Source organism: Daktulosphaira vitifoliae, unplaced genomic scaffold, assembly GCF_025091365.1.
Source record: "Daktulosphaira vitifoliae isolate Bord-2020 unplaced genomic scaffold, ASM2509136v1 Scaffold_3, whole genome shotgun sequence".
Lineage (NCBI taxonomy): Eukaryota > Metazoa > Arthropoda > Insecta > Hemiptera > Phylloxeridae > Daktulosphaira > Daktulosphaira vitifoliae.
The window spans coordinates 32,585,775-32,613,582 of NW_026099574.1; the positions used below are offsets into that span (position 1 = coordinate 32,585,775).

At 26.3% G+C, this 27,808-nt stretch overlaps 1 protein-coding gene across 1 annotated transcript in view; it reads right to left on the bottom strand.

The window, feature by feature from the left end:
* LOC126902114 (odorant receptor 46a-like) overlaps window positions 1–27,808 on the bottom strand; it is a 143,677-nt gene that overhangs the window by 104,206 nt on the left and 11,663 nt on the right. Inside the window, exon 2 of the mRNA XM_050679139.1 lies at window positions 3,376–3,501. Within this exon, the coding sequence (XP_050535096.1) occupies window positions 3,376–3,501 (126 nt within the window). The remainder of the gene's footprint in view (window positions 1–3,375; window positions 3,502–27,808) is intronic.

A 27,808-nucleotide genomic window follows, 5' to 3' on the forward strand; every position in this document is an offset into this window, starting at 1 on the left:
TTCAACAGGAGGCATTTCGTAGAATACACATTATAAAATATTAAGGAGGACAGTTCACAACTCATAGCTTAAATATATAGAAATATTTCAAGTAAATATATTCAATTCAGCACACATTTTTTTTATAAGCTTATGGAAAATGTAAAATAATTCAATATTATTTGAATGTAGATTACACAGATATAGAATAATAAGTTATTTATCTTAATATTTTCCTATTAAACTTATAAAATTTATTCTGTTATCATAATTTTAGAACGATTTACAAAATAAATATATGTGATTGATGCTCTTGTATGGGGGTGCGGCACCTCAAACACGCGTACAGCACGCAAGTTCAAGAATTAGCGCTAACCTACTTTTGTTTCACCGAGCTGTTCTACACATACGAATACTTTATGTATTCTTACATTAGATTCTGGTAGTAATGTATTGTTTAATAATACTGCCAAAAATTAAAATGAAAATATAGCTTATTTACTAATCAAGTTTTTAATGTCTTAATTTAAAGATTACATTGTAAAATTTAACACAAAGTAAACTTAATATATAATAAAACACAAAAGATTCAAAATAAATTCTTATTTCGAACTTGTTTTTTTTGCCAATAGTGAAATTATAGAATATGACACTCGCATCGCCTAAAATAAATGATTAATTGATAATTATTATTATATATTTATTATTATTATTTTAATCAAATCACACACATTATAATGAATATATTTTATATTGAATTTGATATCATATAACAATTTCAGTGTTTTCTCAAAAAAAAAAACTTACAGAGCCAAATACTTCTAAATTCAACGATTTTTGTGGAGTAATATTCATCTTAAATCTGTTCGTGTGATTTAAACTCATAGCCAACAAGAGCATTTTTTTTAATTTTATACTTTTCTCGGTCCAATTAATACTATACATAGCAAACTGTACTCCANTACTTTTCTCGGTCCAATTAATACTATACATAGCAAACTGTAATCCATTCATCTGATAAAATAGTATAAAGTATAAATGTTAAAATAGAAGTCACTAAAATTTATGGAGAATGGTCATTAATGAAGTAGTAAAGTTTTACATATTATTCTCATATAATAATTAATTTTGTTAATAAATAACAAGCATTTTTCTATAAAAAAATTGTGTTGGTTTTTTATGACAGATATGGATCATTTATTATCAGTGGGAGTAAGGCACATTGTTGTAAGTATATAAATACACCAACAGACAATACAAAAAGCATGTATATTGATAAAGTTCTAATTTACATTAAACACTCCGCATCTATGATAGTGAAGTCATAGGGGTGTATTTTGTTCGTTAATAAATTTTTGAAAAGAACTCTCTAACATTTTTTTTATAAACACTTATTAACGTCATTAATTAAGTATTTATATCATATTTAAGTAAAAATTACATCAAAACGTGCTGCCTACTATCAAAATTTATTTATTCAATTACATTTTTGATGTGGTTCAATCAAAAATTATATTAATAATTTAACTTAATTTTCGAGATAACTATAACATAGCTCTAAATAAACAATAGTTTAGTAGTAATCCATAGTAAACTATTATACAAAACATTAAAATGTAGATACGGAGTAAAATGTTTTATTAAAAATTATTAAAATTCATTTAAACTATGTTTGTTTATTATACTTTATGCACTTTACTGTTTCGTACTTTTATTCATGAGACATACTTTTTTCGTAAATTTTTGATAAAAATTTATTTGTATAAATATTTTAAAATGTCATATATGGAATATGTATATAAAATTTTATTCAAAATGTAATTAAAATCATGACAAAATAGATAGGTATGTCAGCAACAAACGAGTTTTAGACCGTTTGACGCATCCCGCCCTTCTCACACATAGTAGTGGTTCGCCTCATTTCATTGGCCGTAGGTTTGCCCGTCAAAATACAATTCTTTAAATCAAATATTTGACAGCAACTTTAATATTTTGTATTGTTTTTTATGATACCTTTATCTTTTTCTATTATTGATTGATATCAATCTATCGTGATATCTATTTATACTACAATATAAACAAATATGATCAATTTGCAAATTATTTGATATGAAATAATTATGCCGGGTATATTAAATAAAATAAACAGCGTTTATTTTAAGTGTCTTAAAATAATTTGAAAACCTGATATACTTACATACTTTTACTTAAATTTAAAAAACAAAAATTTACTTAATAAATAAATGTATGTAATAAGTAAAATTAAATTACCAAATAACATTAGGCCAGTTCGCCTTAGGATACTGTGCTGACAAACCAACCTCTTGGCTTTATAAAAAAAAAAAAAGTAACATTAATGTGAAGCAAATTATATATCATTTAATGCAATGAAAGCACTTCTAAATATTAAGTAAATTACATACATAATTTTTCATTATTCCTCTATACGCTACAAATTATTTTTGCACAATAATAAATATTAATGCATAAATGATAATAATATCACTATATTTATGGAAAATGACCATACAAATATTAGGCCAACGAAATAAGGCGAACCAGCTATAGATGGGTTGAGGAGTGGGTTGCGTTTAACAAAGTTGCTGAAATACCTATCTACTTTGTCATAATTAAAATGTACTAACTACTTCTAAATTTTATTTACTTGATTTTCAAGATAACCATAAAAATAGCTTATAACAAACAAATCGATAATGATCAATGATGTTCCTAATAATATTTTCACCAAAGGAACTGACAATACGCAGTCATTTTGAAAGTAAATCTACAAACAAATTTCTCATCAAATTATGAAAATCACTTGATTGTTAAATTTGAAAATACATACCAATATACACACATATGTGAGAGCATTTAAAATATTTAAACAATATACAAAAGTAAACCACGTCATCGGTTTCATGATTTCATGAAATTTCTTAATTGAACTAATAAGAATAATAATGATTAATAAAAATGTAACATCGAATTAGTTATTGGATCATCTACCATGTTATGAATAACAAAATGCGTTTTAAAAAACTATGTTTGACAATTAATCATTGTATAAAAACGCAGATAATATTCGTAACATGATGATAAGAATAAATATATCATTTTAACAATACATAAAAATAAGTGTTAAGTATAAAAAAGATTACAATGATTGTAGTCACCTTGATATAAAATAATTTTATCAACTTACACATTTATCTTTGTCTGATCCAAAAGTATTTGATTCAAATGTTTCATGTAGTAAGAGTCGTTTTTTTGTTCTATTTGGAAAATTAATAATTAATTTAAAATCTTACTAGCAATGAAAAATTTATGGTTTCCTTTTGTATTATCAAAAATCATTGATAAAATAAAGATTAACTATAATCATTTCACACGTACCTAATTCAACATTTTCATATCCAAATGATTCGAATTCAAACGTAATTATTTTCAGTTGAGCTGATAACATCCAACAAAATTGTATAACTATTGTATAGTAGAAAAACAATTCAGAACAAGCATGTACTAATTCGAAAGCTTCCAATAGATAAACAATTGGGTAAATTTGTTCATAAACCGAAATGGGTATAAAACTTAAGAATGAATTTAGGATGTTGTTATGGTAAATAACCAGACTGCCGTCTCTTCTTTTTAGAGGAAATTCTTTTATAAATAATGGACTAAGGAACCAAACTAAACACGACGAAATATACATAAATAAGTTTATATTTATTATTTTAGTACACTTAGATTCGTTGTGTTTAAATATATATTTTGCTTTATAATTAGAAGACAAAAAATAGCTACTCGTTGCATCTAATAATTTCCTTAATTCACCATATTTTTTAGAAAGTCTATAGTTGTTTAGATATATTTGAATAGCGGATATAATATATATAAATAATTGTGTAGCTGAAATAAAATCGTTTTTCACATAGTAAAAACCAATAAACACATAGCAATTGATTACAATAAATTCCACTAATAATAATAGAACATAAAAGAGTTGATAAAACTTGAAATTGCGTATTGCTGTCAGATTAAATGGATTAAGTTCACAATGCAAATTTAGAATCTTTAATATTCGATCATTTAAAATAAATTTCTCTCGAATTTGGTTTTGCATTTTATTTCGGAGTAAGGTTGTTCTGCCCTTGTATGAGTAATTGATCTAAAAAAAAAAAGATGTCTGAAATTAATATTATTTATTACTTTTTTGTATTTTTCTTGTTGTTCTTTTCTTTTTACTTAATTAATTGAATAATTAGTATATGACTTTTACACACAAAAATTTTTTTTGTCTGTTTGAAAAATATGAGTTAGACTTGTGATATATTCACTGAATTTGACAGTATTATATTGGGTATTTATAATTAGTAAAATAAAGGGATTCTGCTGTTCACAATTGTGGTAACAATTAACTTATTTTTAAAATTTTTAATGCTTATACTAATAATGCATTTATCATGAATCATTTAATTAATCGAAAAATAAAAATAATTTCTAGATTTTATTTTTTGATATCTTTTAGGGGAATGTTTTTCTCAATTTATCAATGAGTAAGTATTTTTTGTTCATCTCTTATACGTTATAAGGGTATTACTTTATTTTTAAAAATAACACCATACATAACTGACTAGATTATTTAAAAGATCTAATTACAAAAATGGCTGTTGGATAACAATTTTTGAAATAGTACTTCAGAAGTTATTGTCGTTTCTATACCTTGGCGGAAAGGCAAGTTCAGCCAAGAAACGGCTAGTGATAAAAATAACTACACCCACACCTTATCTCGAATCTTCACTATAACGTTTTAATAGTTTCAAGAATACTGGTCCAATAGTTGTTATCGACTAGTAATTTTCTTTATTACGTCATTATCAAAGAAATAAGCTAGTTAATTTGTAGTATAATTATTAACACATGTACTAAATATCACATATATATGAATAAAGCCAAAAATCATCTAAGGAATGTTTCCCTTTTAGGGTAATAAAAATAACTATTTATCAACACATGTTTCAAACCAGTCCCCTACAATTCATTAACTACGCCCACGGCAGGGTTTCTATCACAATTAACCAATCACAAATAATTATCCAACATCTTAGGAATTTCATTAGAGATCGCTGGCTTACTTCATCCGGCGTATAAAAAGCCATTTTTTCTCGTAAAAAGGGCTGCTCCTGCTCTCGTCGCGTTTTTTCTTGGACCTCTGACGACTTCGGACGATCTCTCTTATAAATATTCTCTTACATGGAATCTGCGTCAGTATAAGTAAATATTTTATCTCTGTGACTTAGTTTTTTTTTATGTATCATCCTAAGTGGTGAACATTGTCTTAGATGATTTATTAATATTTTACACAGGAACAAGTTTTTATTTATTTTATTATCACCTAATGTTCTCACGACAAATAGACATTATATCTATTTATATATAAAGGTTTTAAATATTATTATGCACTTCATTTCTGGACAGCCTCAAATGTGCCGAAAAGAGTGAAGAAGCGTAATTTTATTTATTTAGACATAGTTTGTAATATATAAGAATTTTAAATATTATTGTGCCCTTCATTTCTGGACAGCCTCAAATGTGCCGAAGAGAGTGAAGAAGCGTAATTTTATTTATACAGGCATAATAGCCTTATACATTATCGTATATTCATAATAAAGCTTATTGTGCCCTACATTTATGAACAGCCTTAAATGTGCCGAACTAAATGAAGAAGCATAATTTGTGATTAGAATTAACTAGTTTTAGTAGTAGTACTTTATGCCTGTGTACCCGCCAGCCTTAAAGGACTATGCCAATTACCTTTCGGTAACGTGTAGGCAGTTGACGTAAAGGATAGTAGAAGATGTATTGAAATAATATTTAAAATATATTAGCGAGGTAACTGTGTCCGCGCCAGCCAAGGCTTTACGCTGAGAAACGCTGGGCCACCACAGTCTTGTTAATTATATTTTGAATATAGATAGACATATTCTTATAATTATATTTTGACTAGTTCAGAGTAAATTTTAAGAATATCGATATCGACTGTAGGGAATTCATCGCAAATATTATAAGTAAAAACATAGTATAATATAATAGGAATTTAAAGAAAATAAATAAAAAAAGGGGTAAAAAATTATAATAGACGCAGGTCCCATTATAGAGAATCCTTTTTCTAAGTCTTATATACACAGAGATACTAATTTATCGAAATAAACGCAAACAGTATAAACGACAGTTAACACTGAAAGAAGAAATCACCATAAAACCAACTCAATCAATTACTAAAGGAAATAAAGGTAAGTGCGAATATTTATTTGCATGTCTTACTTCTAAAAAATCACGTAATAAACAAAAATAGGAATAAATGAGGTAGGGGTATTTTATTATTTAATAAATAAATATAAGTTAGACCCCGAGATACGATTTCATTAATACCATCTTTACCCCTTAACCTTTCTTTTTTTTTGTTTATTACAAATTACTTATATTGCCACATAAAAAATAAATAAATATGATAAAATACATTTTACATCATTATAAGGTATAAGGTTTGAACATAAAAAAAAAAATAATTAATAAATTAAGAAAAAAATGTAACTAAAAGAAATATAAAAAAAAAAAAAAAACGTTAGCACAATGGGGCCGATGCACAGTGTGGAAGTGGCATGCTAGGGACAAGTATAGATGATGTCTGTTAGTGATTAAAATCATTATCATAAGAAACGCTTTGATGTTAATCTATAGATAGAATTATAAGAAATTGGTGGAATATATCAAAAGCAAAATGAATTTCTATTTCCTTCATTATTCCTGATTAGTAGTTCTTTGATTTATAAGTATAAGATATGAATAAATATTTATTACAGCAATTAAGTATAGTATAAAATTTATATTTAATAATTTTGTGTTGCAATTTTTCCAGGAAACTTATAAAAAATTATAAAGTGGTTATTACTTTTATTGGCAAAATCATAACTTTTCAGAAAATAATTTGTTGTTGATTATGAATTAAAGGTTTGACAAGGAACTTTTATCATAGTCAAAAACGGGTGCGGACTGGCCCACCGGGATATCGGGAAAATCCCGGTGGGTCCCCTTGATACTACGGCAAATCAGTTAATAAAAGCCAACTGCCTATATTTTAATAATGTTTTTTTTACAAAAATCTCCAATTTCCTTTCTGACAAGCAAAAAAAAGATTATTTTATTTAATTTATTCGCGCCAAACAGCAATTTACATAATGTTTACATCTAAGTGATTTAATTTATTAAAGATTAAGTATATAATAATAAAGTAACTAGTGATATAACAGAGGAGTGCTAGTAAAAATGTGCTAATGGCGTTGATTGACACTACGAAGCATACAGTACAGCGAACTATTATAACTATAAGAGATAGATTAAGTCGGAATATGAATGGATGTTCGATGGAAATACAAAACCAAGAATATTAACACAATAATAGCATATTTTTAAATACGGTAGCTATTTTCACCATGTGTTCTCCTAATACGATATTTTAAAATAAAATATAAAACCTAGAATTTTAATAAAAAATAGCATATTTTTGAATATGGTAGCCATTTGCGCATAGAAGATAGGTCGTCGGGACAAATTTTTTTTTTTTTGATTTTATAGAACATAAAATAAGCTTTAATTTGATATACGTTTAAAGGATGCAGTATTTCCGGAACATTTTCAAAAATTAAGTTGAAAAAGTTAGTTTTTGTAAAAAAGTTGCTATTTTAAATCCCCCCCCAATAAGCAGGTTAAGTGTTAAATTTTCAAAAAATGTTATCAAATAAAAGAAAAATATCTAAGGTTTTAGTTTAAAAAAAAATTAAGTTTATTTGTTTATTTTTGAAAAAGTTATGGAAGTTTTAAGAAAAAAAAGTGAAAAAAATGACAAAATTTACCGATTTTTAAATTTGTAATTTTTTTGGATATTTCCCCCATTTGCGGGGAACGAGGGAAAATTTATCAATTTTTTTCAATGTCTTCAACTAGATACGTTTTGTGAACTTTTGACGTATTTTTGAAAGAAATCGGTCCAGTGAGAGCTGAGAAAAAGTAGCAAAAGTTATATAAAAAAAAAAAGGTAGAACAGTGATGTGGCGGCACAGTGGGTCTTGGCATAGTTGGGTCCAGTATAGATGATATCTGGCAGTTATTAAAATCACTATCATAATAAAAACGGTTCGATGGTAATCTATAGATAGAATTTTAAGAAATTGGTGGATTATATCAAAAGCAAAATGAAATTCCTAATTCCTTCATTATTCCTGATTAGTAGTTCTTTGATTTATAAGTATATGATATGAATAAATATTTATTATAGCAATTAAGTATAGTATAAAATTGATATTTTATAATTTTGTGTTGCAATTTTGTGTGCGGACTGGCCCACCGGGATTTCGGGAAAATCGCGGTGGGGCCCCCAAAAATTATGGTATATGGGCCTCCATGATACTACAGCAAATTAGTTAGTAAAAGCCAACTGCCTAAATTTTAATAATGTTTTTTTTACAAAAATCCTCAATTTCTTTCCTGACAATCAAAAAAAAAAATTATTTTATTTAATTTATTCGCGCCAAACGGCAATTTACATAATGTTTACAACTAAGTGATTTTATTAATTAAAGATTAAGTATATAATAATACAGTACTTAGTGATACAACAGAGGGGTGCTAGTAAAAATGTGCTAATGGCGTTGATTGGCACTACGAAGCATACAGTACAGCGAATTATTATAACTATAAGAGATAGATTGAGTCGGAATATGAATGGATGTTCGATTCCTTGAGGGGTAGGTTAGATCGCATATAATGAATTCATCTACTAAAAAGTGATCACAAAAGAATAATTATGTTTTTTCTTTGACTAGGATGTAAATAAAATAAGTGATGAGTACAACAGCTTTTGTCGTATTGGCTGACTTTTTGTTAAGGGCTGAAACATAAAATCTTGGTAGGCTGAAAAATCTCAATCCGACTCTTTATGACATGTATACTAAATAAAATTGGAAGTGCATGCAATAATTACGTAAATCTATAACTATAGCGTATAAAATTATGTTTACTCATTCTTGCTTAGCAACAAATAAAAAATTTAAATTATACTGCACGTATATTACAATATAAAGAGCATCCACATTAATCAATATTAAAGCTATGTGTAAAGTATGATATTTTTCCGTTTTTTCGATTTTACTAAAAGTTTTCATGGAGAATCCCATTTGTAATTTACTCGTACCATGTAGTTTTCTTACCTTTCTAAACAAATATTAGAGAATTTCTGAAATTTTGGCAACAAGAAAAAAACAACTTTTTTGATTATAAAAACTTAATTTTACTGACTGTAACACGAAAAACATTAATATTATTTTTAGAAAAGTCAGATAATTTAACAAAAGCATTTAATTTTTCTATTGGTTTTTATGGTTGAAGTTAATATTAAAACGATAGCACATTATTTTTTTTTTTAATACTTTCCCCTTTTACGGGATACGATTAGATTCAATTATTGGTCTTTTTACGTATAGTTCATCAAAATCGGTCATGTCTAAGCTGAGAAAAGTAGGCGGCAGATAAAAAAAACACGTCATGGTAAAATAGTACTTTCTCAGTTTCGCATCGAAGCTAAAATTAAAAAAAAAAATAGTGTTTAGGAAAAAAGTAAAAATTATTTTTAAATAATTTTTCAAAAAATCCAAAAATAAAATTGAGAACATTCTTTTCGTTGTAATAGACAAACATCAAGTAGTGTAATTTTCAAAATAACCTAGGGAGGCCGTTATAAACATAATACATCCAAACAAAATAATTTTTTATTAAACTACGTTTTTTTTAGCTTTGATGCGAAGCTGAGAAGGTATTAATTTTACTATGATGTGTTTTTTTTTTGTCCGTTGCCACTTTTTCTCAGCTCTCACTGGACCGATTTCTTTCAACAATACGTCAAAAGATCTCAAATAGTATCTAGTTGAAGACATTACCCTTAAAAATTGAAAAATTTTCCCTCGTTCCTCGCAAATGGGGAAAATATCCAATAAAATTGGTAAATTTTGTCATTTTTTTTTCTTAAAACTTCCATAACTTTTTCAAAAATCAACATAATTTTTTTTTATACTAAAACCTTAGATATTTTCCTTTAATTTGATATCATTTTTATAAAAATTATTAAGTTTTGGAAACGAATACTACTACAATATTTACTAACCCTAAAATCATATTTTTAGTTTAAAAAAATATATACAATTAATTTTGTATTTATTAGGCTAATTCATAATGAAATAGGATAACATCGACCAAAATAACAAATATCATAAGAGCGGTTCTTTAAAACAAAAAGAACATAATAAGAAATGTCTCGAGGAGATAGCAAATAAATCTAAAAAAAAGACAAATTATTTTTTAACTGCTTCGTAAAATAACCTCAATTTAGAGCCGATAAAGATACCTCGTAAAAATCAAACACTCTATAATTATATTTCTGTATCACATTCATCTAGTTATATAAATGCAGTCGGACAATTCTGCGGTTAAAATTTATTTGTGTGACAACGAAAATATTGACCTTCAAATCACTAATTCTGAAGTCAAAATTGATTTATGTGACCTTCTAGTCAAAAATAATTTAAATATAACTATTTATTTACAATAGATACAACTATGAATGTTTCAACTCATGATCAATGTGTAATTGTTTTGCGATATTTGAAAGAGAATGTCGAAAATGAAAAATCTTCAGTAGAAGTTAAGGAAAGAGTTATAGCTTTGAAAAAAGTAATGTCCTCTTCAAGACAAGGGTTATTTGATTTGTTGAAATCAATTTTAATTTCTAAAAATATTAGATTAGATAATTGTATTGCAGACGCCTCTGATAGAGCTGCTTATATGAATGGAGAGTAAAATGGAGTCCAGGTAAAACTTAAAGAACTGCTTCCAAGGCACATTAATACATGGTGCTATGCTCACGTATTGAATATTGTACTGCAACAAATTACTTAGAGTAAGGTTATAGTAATCTCTTTTTTCGGCCTTCTGCAGGAATTATTTGTTTTTTTTTTAAAGAATCTTATAAAAGGCTCAATGTTTATGAATGTCAAAGTTTTTATGTACGATGAGGTGACACGAATGACGCAACACATTGACGCAAATATACCACCGAGCGGAAATAACAATTCCGATAAACCGGTTCAAATACGTATCAAAAGTAATTCTGGCCGTCAATCACATTTGATAATATATTAATTGTAACTAGATCGAGGTCTAAAAATGATGCCGTCGTAAAAATATTTGGTCCTATTATTTTGTGGACAAATGAAGGCGAAAATGAAGAATGCAAAAAACTAACCTATGTGCCAATTGTTTTAGCACTTTATGAAATAAAGTTAATAGTTTTGCAACTAGTGTAAGAAGTATAGCGGGAAGTTTACTACATGGACTCAAATGTTATGAAACAACATTAACAGCTATAATGTTTCTACAAATATTTAAGTTCTTTACTGCTCTGTCTGATTATTTTCAAACATTTAGTCATGATTATATACAGGCCTGGCGAAAAATTGAAGTAACTATAAAGTTATTAAAAGAAAATCAAAGTCAATTTTCATCGATAAGTGCAGCTGCAAAAGAATTTTCAATATTTACATTGGAAGCTATATGGAAACACTAAACAGAAATTGATATTAAGTTAGAATTACCTCAAAAAAGAAGAATAATCATTCCACGACGTTTTGAAGATAACCCCAACATTGACCCGGAAAACGGAGCTTCTCCAAAAAAAATTTATGAAATAAAAACTTTTAGTGTCGTTATGGATACTATTATTACTTGCTTAGAGAATAGATTTTCTGGTAGTAATGAGTTGTATGGTGATTTTGAACTATTTGACCCAAGGCGATTTATAAATATCAGACAAAATGANAACCAAGGCAATTTATAAATATCAGACAAAATGAAATACATTCAAATGTCTTAAACAAGATTTGTGAACTATTACCACATATTGATAAGCATGCATTAAAAGAACAATTACTGTCGTTTGCCGAATTCTGGCCTAAAATTTCAAAAACAAATATCAACGACGTAGATGATATATATATAATCAAACAGTACAAGAAGAATCGGACTTTGAAGATTACATGCAAAATGAAAACATTAAAGAAAAATGTACAAATATAAGAAAATGTAAAATGTAACTCGTGTTTATTGTGCCTGACGAACATGATTTATGAGTTTAATATGTATTATTTGGTATATAATGAATTCTTCGACGTATACAAATTTTTATTGACTATTCTTTTAACTCAAACAACCGTTTATTACAGACCTTTTTTTTTTTGCTCAACCAGCACAAAAAATCGGATGGGCTCCCAGAACTTTTGGCGCGGCCCCGAAAAGGGGCTAGGGTTACTCTTTTTGATAAATTTTTCATTCTGATATCAATTTTACATATCGATTTTTTTATGGGCACTAACTTTTGATATTATTACTAATAAGAAAAAAAATATAAAATATAACTATACAGCATATAGTTCTGAATATTTTAATTATAGCATATATTTAAACACTAAGGATTACATAGAGATTATTTTTATTGAAATTATTTATTACGATATAAATACAAAAAATATGATTTTAACGAAATTTTGGATTTTTTTATAATTTTACTGATAAAAGTAATTATATAAGTTCCTGACCATATATAAATCTAAACAAAATCATTGTCAAACCTTTCTTAAAATTTTCTATTGAATGTTATTAATTTCAAACTTGTAAGTTAAACTAATAAAAAGCTTAGTAGTTCAACATATTTAAACTATAAATTTTTTAAAAAATAACTTTATAGTACAAAAAAATAGGTTAAATATGACATAATGAATCAAAATTTTGCGTGGATTATTTTTAACATATAAAAAATCAAAATTATATTTTAATATAAATACTCGCAATTATAATTTATTATTTATCTCAAAAAAAGAGATGATGCAAATTAACCTAATTGAGAATTGAAATCAACGTGGTTAAGCAACGTATATTTTGGTTTATGCTGATTAAAAAATATTTCATTTAATTGATATAATTTTACTGTGTAAATTAGTATAAAAACAAAATTATGTACTTTTATAATTTGTGGAGATATTTATTTAAAAAAAAATTATTTTTTAGTAATATCCATTTTTTATAGTAGATATTCGTCTAAATTTCTTAAATATTTTTTTAATATATAAATATTTCTTAAAATTTCCAATATTTGATGAATATTAGTTTAACTAGATATCAGATCGGTTATTTTGACGTATTATCATCAGAATTGATCCAGTGAAAGCTGATAATTTTTATGGACAGACAAAAAAAACACCACAAGGTTAATAACTTCTTAGTTTAGCATCGAAACAATTAAAAAAAAAACGGTAGCGCAGTGGGGTCGAGGCACAGTGTGGACGAGGCATAGATGGGACAAGTATAGATGATATCTGACAGTGATTAAAATCACTATCATAAGAAACGCTTCGATGCAAATCTGTAGATAGTGTTTCATTTAGAGAAATTGGTGTATTATTCTAAAAGCAACAACAACTCTTATTTCTTTAATTATATCCTGATTAGTAGTTCTTCGATTTTAAAATATAATATATGAATAAATACTAATTATAGTTTTTAAATTCAGTATGAAATTGTGAGGCAAGCTATGATGTATGGTTCATAGTGTTGGGCGGTTGATAAGAAAGTAGAGCAGAGAATAAGTGTAGCAGAGATGAAAATGCTTAGTTGGATGAGTGGAGTGACTAGAGAAGTTAAAATAAGGAACGAGTATATAAGAGTGAGTTTAGGTGTAGTGTCAATTGTAGATAAGATGAGAGAAAATAGACTTAGATGGTTTAGTAATGTTATGAAGAGAGAGGAATCGGAAGCTCAATGAATAGTTATAGAAATGAATGTTGAAGGAAGAAGTAGTAAAGGAAAACCAAAAAAGAGATGGAAGGATGTTCATTGAATGTGATTATATAACATTATGAGGACGGCTTATGTAAACGTTGATGATATGGGAGATCGTGTCAAGTGGAAGTTTAGGATAAGGGTGGGTGATCCCAAGTAGTTGGGATTAGAGCAAGGAAAAGGAAGAAGGTTACCAGAAATTCCAGTGGCAATTGACTTAATATGATTGTTGTTTGGGAATGTACAATTTAGCGTTTAGTTGGTTTTAAACAATATAGCATCAAATCAATTACCTACTCTATTGGTTGTATAGTAATATACACTACACTTTATTGATACAATAAATAAATAAACTCATACACACATATGCATGTATAACATTGTGTCTCATGTAAGTATAACATGATAAAAAATAACCGTAAAATGAAAAATATGGAAAATAAATTTTAGTACTCGTATTAAATGTAATGTAACTCGAAAAATATTTGTTTAAATGAAAAAATATAAGATAATTTTTTTGTTTATAATTGTCTTTTAAACAACTTTTGTACGAAACTTTTTTTTTAAGTTAAATATTTTTTGAGAAAATTAAAAAAGCTCATATTTTTGAACTTTTGCGAGCCTGTAAAAAAAAAACTCAATTCCAATCAATGAGGACTATTAGTATGTAATTATACATATTTAAATTCAACTTTAAAAAAAAAAAAATTTGGTTGGGAATTTTTTCCGCAATTTTTCCTTTATTGACTGACCTAGATGTAAATTTTAAACTTGTAATTGAGCTAAAAGCTATGGTAATATATTCAATTTTTTTTAATATAAACTTTCACAAATCTTTATCGAAAATTTTTCATCAACTTTAAAGAATCTCTTGAACAAAAAAAATACTGTTCAGGTGTCTTTTTAGACATAGCCCAAGTTTTCGATATGTTATGGCACGAAGGGTCACTCCACAAGCTAAAATCATACTTCCCAACACCATACTACTTAATATTAAAATCTTACCTAGACCAACGTTCTTTCCAAGTAAATATAAACAACACACTTTCTAACCATTTCACTATAAACGCCTGAGTTCCCCAAGGCAGTGACCTATCCCCCCTTTTGTACTTAATATATACAGCTGATATACCTAGATCTACCTTCACAATCTTAAATACTTTTGCTGGCGATACAAGCATAGTAGCATCAGTCGCTGATCCCTTAATAACAAATTTCAAACTCCAACACCACCTCAATCTTTTAGAAAAATGATTTACCGAATGGAAAATTAAAGTAAATACAAGCAAATCAAACCACATCACCTTTTCTCTTCGACCAGACATCTGTCCACCAGTCAAACTCTACAACACTTTACTCCCTCAAAATAATAAAGTAAAATACTTAGGCCTCATTTTTGACAAACGACTAACTTGGAAAGACCATATAACTGAAAAAAGAAAACAATTAAACACCCGACTCCATCTACTTCGCTCTCTCTTAAGTTCCAAACTTATTCTAAAGCTAAAAACACTCATCTATAAAACTCTTATCTTTCCACTATGGTTTTATGGTATTCAAATCTGGGTCTGTGCCGCTCCATCCAACATCCAAAAAATCCAATCCTTTAAATCCATTTGCCTACGAACACTCACCAATTCCCCTTGGTACGTCCCTAATAAAACTCTCCATTCAGATCTTCAAATTAGTTATGTTAACAATATTGCCAAAACTGCTTACCTAAAACTTCATAACAAATTAAACTCTCACCCAAACCCTAATATTCAATACCTCTATTCAAAACACATCCCCGACAATTCGCCAAGAAGATTAAAAGAAAATGGTGTAGAGACCTCCTATAGAAAAAAAAAAAAGAAAATGAAATCAAAAAACATAATTCAAAGTAGGTAGTTCCATTGGGTGCCCCCCTACCATTCAAGTCATATTGTAATTTTTTTTTCACTACTGTTAACCCATTTACGGTTGTGCATATATTTTGTATAGATGTAAATTTTATAAAGTTATTTGAATAAAAAAAAAAAAAAACTTTAAAGAATCAAAAAAATAGGTTAAATTGAAAATTTGGACTGATTATTTTTTACATATTAAAAATCAAATCAGTAATAATTTTAAAACAAATTTTTTTTCTTTTAAATATTATTTTATATATAATTAGTAATAATATTAAACATTAGAAGTGATAGAAAAAGTCTAATTGCAGATTTGAAAACAACGCAAAAAGTTGATTTAGAAAAGTATATTTTAGCTTCTGATGAAAGTTCCTTGTAGTCCAGTACATTTTTTTATAGTAACAAACAGTTTTTATTGAAAATTATTGTATCAAGCTCTTTAAATTTTTATACACGTAAAAGTAAAGCAAAATATAACTTCTTTATTATTTTTATAATTTCTCCGTTTAAATTACAATATTAAATATCAATTTCATACTAAATTTAATAATTATAATTAGTATATATTCAAATATTATATTTTAAAATCAAAGAACTACTAATCATGATATAATTAAAGAAATAAGAGTTGATATTGCTTTTGGAATAATCCACCAATTTCCTACTTAAAAAAAAAAAAAATTTGGTTGGGAATATTTTCTGTTATTCGTCAAAATTACTCCTTCGTTGACTAGAATGAATCATTAAATAGAAAATTTTATGAGAATTAAAACAATGTTATTTTTAAGATTAATATGCAGTCAGGAAATTTTATAATTACTATATACAGTATATTTATCAGAAAAGCTCATTAGTTTTTTGCATTTTTATCGTAATAGAACACTTAAATAGAAATCATAATATCATTTCTAAGGTAATTTTTGATATTTANAGTAATCATTTCTAAGTAATTTTTGGTATTTAAAAAGATTCTATAATTGAAATATCCAGAACTGAATTAATTTTAATGATTTACTTTAACTAAAAAAAAGTTATTATTTTGAATCCCTCTTGTGGGCAGGTAAATGGTTAGATTTATAAAAAAAAACCAAATGATAGATAAAGACATGCATCTAAATAAAAAAAAAATAAACTGATATGGTCATTTTTGATAAAGTTTAACAGTTAACAAAGTTATAAGTTTTATACATTGTACTACAAGGAACTTCCATCAGAAACAAAAATATACTTTTCTAAATAAACTTTTCGCGATGTTTTCAAATGTGCAATTAGATTTCTAATTCAANTTCGCGATGTTTTAAAATGTGCAATTAGACTTTTTCTATAACTTCTAAGTTTTAATATTATTAAAAAATAGTATTTACATATAAAAAAAGCTAAAAATAATTAAGAACAAAAAAATTGTTTTAAATAAATGCTGATTTTGATTATTAATATGTTAAAAATAAGGAAAATGACATGTTTAACCTATTTTTTTAATCGTTTAAAGTTGATTGTTGTAAATGTTTATAATAAAAAAAAAAATTTATTTTACCATAACTTTTAGCTCAATTGGTAAGTTTGACATTGACATAATTAAATAGAAAATTTTATGACAATTAAAAAAATTGTATCGTTAAGATCAATATGCAGTCAGAAAGTTTTATAATTACTATTTATTGTAAATTTATCAGAAAAGCTCAATATTTTTTTTTTGCATTTGTATGGTAATAGATAAGCTAAATAGAAATAATAGTAATCATTTCATAGTAACTTTTGGTGTTTAAAAAGATTCTACAATTGAAATATTAAGAACTTATTTAATTTTAATGATTTACATTTACTAAAAGAAACAAAGATGTTAAAAAGATTTACCCAATTAGGCGTATTATAAATGCGGATTATATTGTAAAAATCCATTGTTAATTCACGAGAAAATAACAATCATTTTAGCTTTGGTGCGAAGCTGAGAAGGTATTAATTTTACCATGATGTGTTTATTTTTTTTATTTNACCCGATTACGATCCGTCAAAACCAGAATCATGGATCGTGTACAAAGACTGTAAGTAATCTATACATATATATTTCTCAGCTCTCACTGGACCGATTTCTTTTAACAATACGTCAAAAGATCACAAATTGTATCTAGTTGAAGATATTACCCTTAAAAATTGAAAAATTCTCCCTCGTTCCTCGCAAATGGGGGAAATATCCAAAAAAATTACAAATTTAAAAATTGACAAATTTTGTCATTTTTTTCACTTTTTTTTCTTAAAACTTCCATAACTTTTTCAAAAATCAACAAATCAACATAATTTTTTTCTTAAACTATAACCTTAGATAATTATCTTCCATTTGATATAATTTTTTTGAAAATTTAACACTTAGCCAGCCTGGGGAGGGATTTAAAATTGCAACTTTTTTACAAAAACTAACTTTTTCAACTGAACTTTTGAAAATGTTCCGGAAATACTGCGTCCTTTAAACATATATCAAATTATAGCTTATTTCATGTACTATAAAATAAAAAAAAAAATTTGTCCCCACGATCTGCCTTCTATGTGCAAATGGCTGTCGAAATTAAAAAAAAAATGAAATGTTTTTCCTTCAGTCGGAATGTTTTTTGTACTTAAAACTCCCCTAACTTTTTTAAATATTAACTAATCAAAATAATATTTCTTTATATTGAAACCTTAGGTAATTTCCTTTCATTTGATATCATTTTTTTTTGAAAATCTAACACTTATTCTGCTCACAGGGGGGATTTAAAATAGCAACTTTTTTACAAAAACTAACTTTTTCAACTTAATTTTTGAAAATGTTCCGGAAATACTGCGTCCTTTAAACATATATCAAATTAAAGCTTATTTTATGTACTACTAAATGAAAAAAAAAAATTTGTCCCGACGACCTATCTTCTATGCGCAAAAGGCTACCGTATTCAAAAATATGCTATTTTTTTATTAAAATTCTGGGTTTTGTATTTTATTTTATTTTAAAATATCTTATTAGGGGAATAAACTGACTTTCATGAATATTATATAATATCATTGACATAGAATAAAGTTCATAAGACATATGAAATTATACTTATTAAAATTTTTTTACTTTTTTAAAGTCGATTCATTTAAGTTTATGATATTTAAGTTATTACTCTTAAAATCAAAAAAATATTCCTTATTCAAATAAAAAGTAGCTTAACCAGCTTTTTCCATACAAATAATTAAAATCATTAATTTTTAATATTCTTAAAGTATTTATTGTCGAATTAGATTTGATATGATAAAAGTATTCAACTACAAAAGTAAATAATTTTACTTTATAATTTATTAATTTTTTAACTCTATTTCTGTGTGCTACTACCAGTCTATAATATGCCAAATTTTTTAGTAATATGTTGCTATATAAATCATAAATTTAAAAAAAAAATGATTTTTAGTTTCACCTGAAGTTAACGATGGATTTTTACAATTATAATTATATTTTTGATAATACGCTCAATTGAGTAAATATTTTTAACTACTTTGGTTTGATTGGTTTATTTAATTAAAGTAAATTATTAAAATTAATTAAGTTCTGAATATTTCATTGCAGAATTTTTTTAAACACCAAAAAATATTAGGATATGATTAGTATTCTTTCTATTTCAGTTATCTATTACGATAAAAATGTAAAAAAATTGAATTTATCTGATAAATGTACTGTAATTAGTAATTATAAAATTTCCAGATTGCATATTAATCTTAAAAATTTCATTTTTTTCAATTTAATAATGTCAATTTCAAACTTGCAAGTTGAACTATAAGTTATGGTAACAAATTCATTTTTTAGCTTCGATGCGAAGCTGAGAAGGTATTTTTCATTAAAACTTTCACTTTAAAAGACAATAAAAAATAGGTTCAAAATGATTACCTTTAACATATTAAAAATCAAAATCAGTATTAATTTAATACAATTTTTTTTGTTCTTAATTATTTTTTTTTATATGTAAATACTTATTTTTTAATAATAAGTAATAATATTAAAACTTAGAAGTAATAGAAAAAGTTTAATTGCACATTTGAAAACATCACGAAAAGTTTATTTAGAAAAGTATATTTTTTTTCTGATGAATGTTCCTTTTGTTTAGAGTATTTATTCATAAATAACAAAATTTTTTTATTAAAAAGTATTGCATCAATTCCTTTAATTTCTATACGCATTAAAAATATATGAATATATAACTCTTTTTTATTTTAATAATGTCTCCGTAAAAATTACAATATTATATTATTGAATACCACTTTCATACTCAATTTAATTACTGTAATTATTATGTATTCATATATTATAGTTATAAATCGGGGTAAAATTAAGGGAATAAGTGTTATTGTTGTTTTTGAAATAATCTACCAATTTCATTTTTTTCTATTTAATAATATTTATTTCAAACTTGCAAGTTGAGTTAAAAGTTATGGTAATAAATTCATTTTTTTTTTATTAAAACTTTCACTTTAAAGAACAAAAAGAAGTAGGTTCAAAATGATTACTTTTAACATATTAAAAATCAATAATAATTTGAAAATAATTAATTATAAAAATTATATAATATATAATTAAAATAATTACTAATCTGGATATAATTAAGGAAATAGGAGTTGATGTTGGGTTGGGTTGGTTACATTTTTAACTTTATAATGCTATAACTCATTGAAAAGTGTACGAATCAACACAATTTTTTTATGAGAAATAATATTTTTTAATAATCCCTTTTTCATTCGACATACTTTATCTTAATCAGGGTATTAATAAGGAACTAGCAGATCATGCAGCTTTTGTAATTATCCACCAATTTCTTAGAATTAAACACTATCTACTGATTTGCATCGAAGCGTTTCTTATGATAGTGATTTTAATCACTGTCAGATTAAATCTATATTGGACCCAACTATGCAACGTCCCCACTATGCCGCGACTCCAATGTGCTGGATTTTTTTTATTTATGATTTATATAGCGACATGTTACCAAAAAATTTGTAATATTATAGTCTAGTAGTAGCACACACAACTACAGTAAAAAATTTATTAAATTACAAAGTAAAATGATTTAATTTTGTAGTTGAAACCTATTATATCAAACTTCATTCGTTAATATATATTTTGAAAACATTAGAAATTAATGATTTTAATTGTCTTTATGGAGAACGTGTAATAACTAACTGTTTAAATTAGAATTTTTTTTTCAATTTTTAAGGGTAATATCTTCAACTAGATACGAATTTTAGTCATTTGACGTATCATTGTAAAAAGTAGGTCAAGTTAGAGCAGAGAAAATAAATGATAGTCACAAAAAAATATATACTCAGCTTTGCATCGAAGCTAAAACTTAAAATATAGTAAAATAATTTTAATACGAATATGAAATTTCTTCTTACAAGGGGCGACTAAAGTGATGGGATCCTTGATCTTTATTGAAGTTTTGGAATCTAAATGAGATAAAAATCAAACGAGTTAAAAATTTATACTAACTTAAAAAAAATTAAGAAAAAATTCATTGCCATACGTAGATTGGAACCTCGTACCCCAAGCATTTTTTTTTCGAATTAAATTAAAGAGCAACACTTCCCACAAAAAAATTATATAATAACAATAAAATTAATAACTTAATAACATTCTTTTGGAAAACATTCACTCAATTTTACACTCCGCTCATAAGGTGACCTGTCATAAAACACATTTTAAATACCATCGTCTTCACAAAAAAAATGTTGGTTCAAAAAGTATTTCTTTACTTAATAATATATTCACGCGTTACTTTGAAACATTTTAATAATTATATAATTGATGGCATTCATACTGTTAAACATTTAATACCATTAATCATTGTTTTTCTATTTTATCGGAACGGTTATTTGTATGTTGAATAAACACAAAACATTTTGATTATAGATGAAGTTTTTTACTCTCTATTTATAAAATATGCGTATTCTAAACATAGTATATTATTAGAGTATATTAATTATACAAACTCAAATGTAAATTTTGAAAAACCACTTAATCAAAATATCAAACATTCACCACAAAAAAAGTATTTTTTATTTGTTCATAATTTAATTCATTGATGATATATGAAAACTTTGACACGGGATCAAGAAGATAAATGCAAATTAAGCAGCGTTTTAATGATGGCGTCTGACAAGATATCTTAATTATGTTACATATAATTTATAAACTTCCAGTATGAATTAAAAACAAAAACCCCACGGGTGTACAGTCTAATGATTTATTTATCGAAAAAACGCCCATTTAGTTCATTGCTGAATTACAGAGTAAATTAAACATACCGACTAATGCAGTATAACCAATTAGCACCGATATTATATATTTTGGTGCTTATAATAGCAATACATAATGATAATTTTTAAAAATAATCGGCTAATATTTACAGCATACAATGTGTAATACATCGATGTAGAACGATTTTTGGAATTTCATAGGACTTGAGTAACCAACGGAACTACACGCGTTGAGAGATGTAGCCAAATGAGATTATAAATTCCACGCATGTTTATTAATTTCACTATTTATTTATACTTATTGTTCAAATTCGAATTCAAACGTAATTATTTTCAGTTGAGCTAAAAACATCCAACAACATTTTTTAACTATTGTATAGTAGAAAAACAATTCAAAACAAAGATGTACTAATTCGAAAGCTTCTAATAGATAAATAATTGGATAAATTCGCTCATAAACAATAGGTATAAAAATTAGGATGTTGTTATGATAAATTACCAGACTGCCGTCTCTTCTTTTTAAAGGAAATTCTTTTATAAATAATAGACTAAGGAACCAAACTGAACACGCCGAAATATACATAAAAAAGTTTACATTTATTATTGTAGTACACTTAGATTCGTTGTGTTTAAACATATATTTTGCTTTATAATTAAAAGACAGAAAATAGCTACTCGTTGCATCTAATAATTTTCTTAATTCACCATATTTTTTAGAAATTCTATAGTTGTTTAGATATATTTGAATAGCGGATATTATACATATAGATAATTGTATAGCTGAAATAAAATCGTTTTTCACATAGTAAAAACCAATAAATACATAGCAATTGTTTACACTACTAATAATAGAGAATAAAACAGTTGGTAAAACTTGAAATTGGGAATTGCAGTCAGATTAAATGGATTAAGTTCACAATGCAAATTTAGAATCTTTAATATTCGATCGTTTAAAATAAATTTTTCTCGAATATGATTTTGCATTTTATTTCGGTGTAGGGTTGTTCTGCCCTTGTATGACTAATTGATCTAAAAAAAAAATGTATGAAATTAATATTATTTATTACTTTTTTGTATTTTTTTTGTTGTTCTTTTGTTTTTACTTAATTAATTGAGTAATTAGTATATGACTTTTACACAAAATAATTTGTGTGTTTGGAAAATATGAGTTAGACTTGTGATATATTCACTGAATTTGACAGTATTATATTGGCTAATTATTAAGTAAGTTAAAGAGATTCAACATTTCTCATTTTTGGTAACAATTAACCCATTTTTAAAATTTTTGAGCACCTCTACTAAGTAATTCATTTATCATAAATCATTTAATTAATCTAAAAATAAAAATAATTTCTATATTTTATTTTTTGATATCTTTTTGGTACAAGTTTTTCTCAATTTATCAATGATATAGTAATTTTCTTTATTACGTCATTATCTAAGAAATAAGCTAGTTAATTACGTATGTTGCCACTTAAAAAATAAATAAATATGAAAAAATAAATTTAACATCATTATAAGGTATAAGGTTTGATCATAAAAAATATTTATGAATAAAAATTCAGAAAAAAATGTAACTAAAAGAAACGAAAAAATAGTTATAGCACAGTGGGATCGGGGCACAGTGAGGATGTGGTCCAGTATAGATGATATCTGACAGTGATTAACATCACAATCATAAAAAACGCTTCGATGCAAATCTGTAAATAGTCTTTAATTTTATGGAATTTGTTGATTATTCTTATAGCAAAATCTAAACTAACTCCTATTACTATCGTTATTCCTAATTAGTAGTTGATTTACAAGTATTTGATATGAATTTTTATTTATTATAACAATTAAGTATAGTATGAAATTGATATTCAATAATTTTGTGTTGTAATTTTTACGGAGAACTTATTCTTGCAACGTGCTTTCCCGCTAGGATCCTAACAGTTTGCTAAGCTGTACCTTATGGGGGCAACGCTGGCCCTACATAATTTATATCCCACTAGAAGGGCAGTTAGTGGTTTCTTGATCAATAAATATAGACTCTCAACTAACAACGTTAATAATCATTTATTTCTATTTAATAGTATATTTAAATATAACCTGACTGGATCTCTAGAGATGTTGTGGTATCCAAGTTAGGTGAGCGACATCGGCGAGCGTACACAAATTTGATTGTAATAAAATAAATAATAATAGTTAAATTAATATTAGAAGATAATATTGTCGGAATTAAGTTGTAGTAATAAAAATATAATCTGTAATAAAAAATGAGTAGCCGCGAGCGTGGTAAAATGTCGACTGCTTGTCGTTATATATTTATTTAAGGAAGAAGAATATCATCGGTTTTGTTTACACACGCGCGAGCCGCATACCCACCCGTAGTAGGTCGTAGGGACGTTTATGCTGATCAGGCAATAGTGTGGTATTGAAATGGTAATGCTGGTGATGGACGAATAATCTGTTTACAGTTCACCTTAGCCCGATAAGATTCGTCTCTGAATCTTCTAAAAGAAAAAAAATACAATGAATAGGGAATTGGTGATAAACGTATATAAATCCTGAAAATAAAGGTAAAGTTATTGGTTGATCAAGAAGGTACAGTGTCATCACAGCACAAAACCACTTTTTGTTTTCGATGACCACACTCCTGGATTCGCAGTCTCTTGAGCCTTGGAAGAGCTTCCTTCAGTGTTGCTTTCAATAGTCGGCTACCAAGCGGTTCTTGTGAGAAGCTCTGCCCTGTCGTCGGCTTCTTGATAAGCTTCGGGGCACCAAAGTATGACAACCTTTTGTTCACGTGGTTTGTGTAAGATGGACAATGTTTAATTGCATTTAAAAATTATCAAGGTATAAGCCGACAGTGTAAAATTAACCTTATGCGTGAATGTAAAAAAAAATAATAATAATACTAATAATATTGTATATATACTATCATTTTGTTTGATGTTGTATGAGTTTTTAGAGGAATTAATGGATGGTGATTGACTAGGCGGTGTAGGAGTGTCAAAACTCTGCCTAGTCTCCTTGTTTTGACTATAGTGCTTTTTGTAATTTCTGGCGGTGCTTCGATCAGTTTCGTAAATTATTTGCTTAGCGTCCCCATCGTTAGAATTTGTAGGATAATATATATTTTGTATAGGATCGTAGAGTAATAAGTTTGTGGACGAGTTCGATCCGAATTTATTGTTATACTACGGGTTTTGGACATTATTAGTGTTTTCGTTACTCTCTATGTAATTATTTTCATGTCTATAATTATTATAATTTCTAATGTTGTGATTTTTATTTCTATTATTAATAAAGTTATTTTGGTTGTAGTTTTGCCAATTATCCTTTATGTTATTTGTAAAATTCATATTGGCGTGCCCGTTATTATTCCCATAATTCCTAACAGGGGTCTATAATTATTCCTATTGAAATTATTGTTAATAAAATTTCCCTGTTCATTATGATAATTATTGGAACGATTTGCTGCATGATATTGCGTGAAGGCCTAACATAGATTACCTAGTGGTTATTCTGTAAAAATAACGTTAAAATCTCTACTTGCTTTTTTAACTTTTCTATTTCACTGTCTTTATCAGATTTGTTATTTAACCCAGCGTCTCTTTCTAACCTTTTAATGTTTTCATCAAATATCTCAAGTGTGTCTAAATTCATAATTTCTATATTTCTGAAGTACTCTCCGGGCAACCATCTCACAATATATCTTATTACATCCCTCTCAGGCATATTTTTATCAACTTTTTTACATTCTGCCTTTACATTCAACAAATATTCCTGAATCGTTTCAGTTTCCTTTTTCTTTCTTGTCTCTAAGTTTTGTTTTCTTAATATGATTTGTGCGTCTGAGTTGTAAAAGTTTTTTTAAGTATTAATATCTAATTTAGGCGGTGAAATTGTTGAAACAACGTTGTTGGTTTCTAAATTAAGTGTTTTTATTTTAACTAATGTTTTTTCTAATATAACGAGTGAAGTGGAGCCGCTAGATGAGCTTTTAGTTTCAATAGTAGGAAAAAACTTTATATTCGGAAGATTTTCAATATCAGACTCGTTGTCCGAGTCGTATTTTTCGCTGATTAAGTTTCGCGCGAAGTATAGCAATAAGACTATTTATTGAACTATTGATTGGTTATTCGCTGTTTAAACTGCCTAAGATATTAATTAAATCATTTTTCGAACAGAAAAAGTATGTATATCCCCTATTGTCGGCTTTTAAAGTTTTCAATTTGTTATTAAGAGATAAGGTAGCAAAGCTTTCTGCTGTGTATTTCCACGTGCTAACGCGTTTAAATATGGTAAATCGTTCTTTTGAAAGAACAACGGTAGCGCCTACTGAGTGTTTTATATTGTTACACCTTTGAAATGTGTAAGCTAATTTTAAGTTATTAAGGTTGTCTCTAATAATTTGAACGATTTGTGTCTTTGTTCAATTTGTTTATATTAGAGTCCTTAAATCCTAGCGTTTGCCAAGCGGTTTGGCTTATGCGGATGGTTTGATTATTTTCGACGCGCTTAAGATAATAATTGTATAAAGGTGTATGCGAATTTTAAACTAATTTCTTAAGATAATTTAATATAGTATAGATATAATTGTGAAATTTTGTCGTAAAATAGAAAATGAATTTTATTAATGTATTTAGTAATACACAAATTCTTTGATCGTTGTTGGTCAAGTATATATATTAAATCGGCACTATTAAAACTGCAATGTGCACTGTTGGTGATGGACGAATAATATGTACGTTACATTCTAATTATAGCATCTATTTAAACGCTAAGAATTACATAGTAATTATTTCTAATGAAATCATTTATTACAATATAAATACAAAAAATATGATAAGTAATTTTAACGAAAATTTGGACTATTTTCATAATTTTACTGTTATTAAAATTTAAAAATGTTCCTGACCATATATAAATCTAAACAATATCATTTTTTAAATCTTTTTTAAAATTTTCTATTTAATTTAATCAATTTCAAGCTTGCAAGTTAAATTAATAAAAAGCTTAGAAGTTCAACATTTTTAAATTATAAATTTTCTAAAAATCTAAAATACAAAAAAATAAGTCAAAAATGACATTTTGAATTAAAATTTTGCGTGGATTATTTTAAACATATTAAAAATCAAAATAATTTTTGAAATATAAATACTCGTATTTCTAAAAATTAACTTTAAAGTACCAAAAAATAGGTCAAACATGACATTTTTAATCGAAATTTTGACTGGATTATTTTTTATATATTAAAAATCAAAATCATTTTTAAATGTAATTACTCGTTTATATAAATTAGTAATAATCTCAAAAAAGACACGATGGAAATTAATCTAATAGCAGATTTGAAATCAGCGTAAAAACGTGGTTAAGCAAAGTATATTTTAGTTTATGCTGATTAAAAAATATTTTATTTTATTAATATAATTATACTGTGTAATTTAGTATAAAAATTAATTTTGTACTCTTATTAATTGTGGAGATATTTATTTAAAAAAAGTTTTTTTTTTTTTAAGTTGACATTTCTTACAGTAAATATTTGTCTAAATTACTAAAATTAAGGGATTTATTCCAATATTTTATGACTATTAGTTCAACTAGATATCAGATCGGTTATTTCAACGTATTATCATCAGAATTGATCCAGTGAGAGCTGATAATTTTTATGGACAGACAAAAAATTATTACAAGATAAATAACTTTTTAGTTTAGCATCGAAACAATTAAAAAAATAAACCAATCAAAAACTTGTT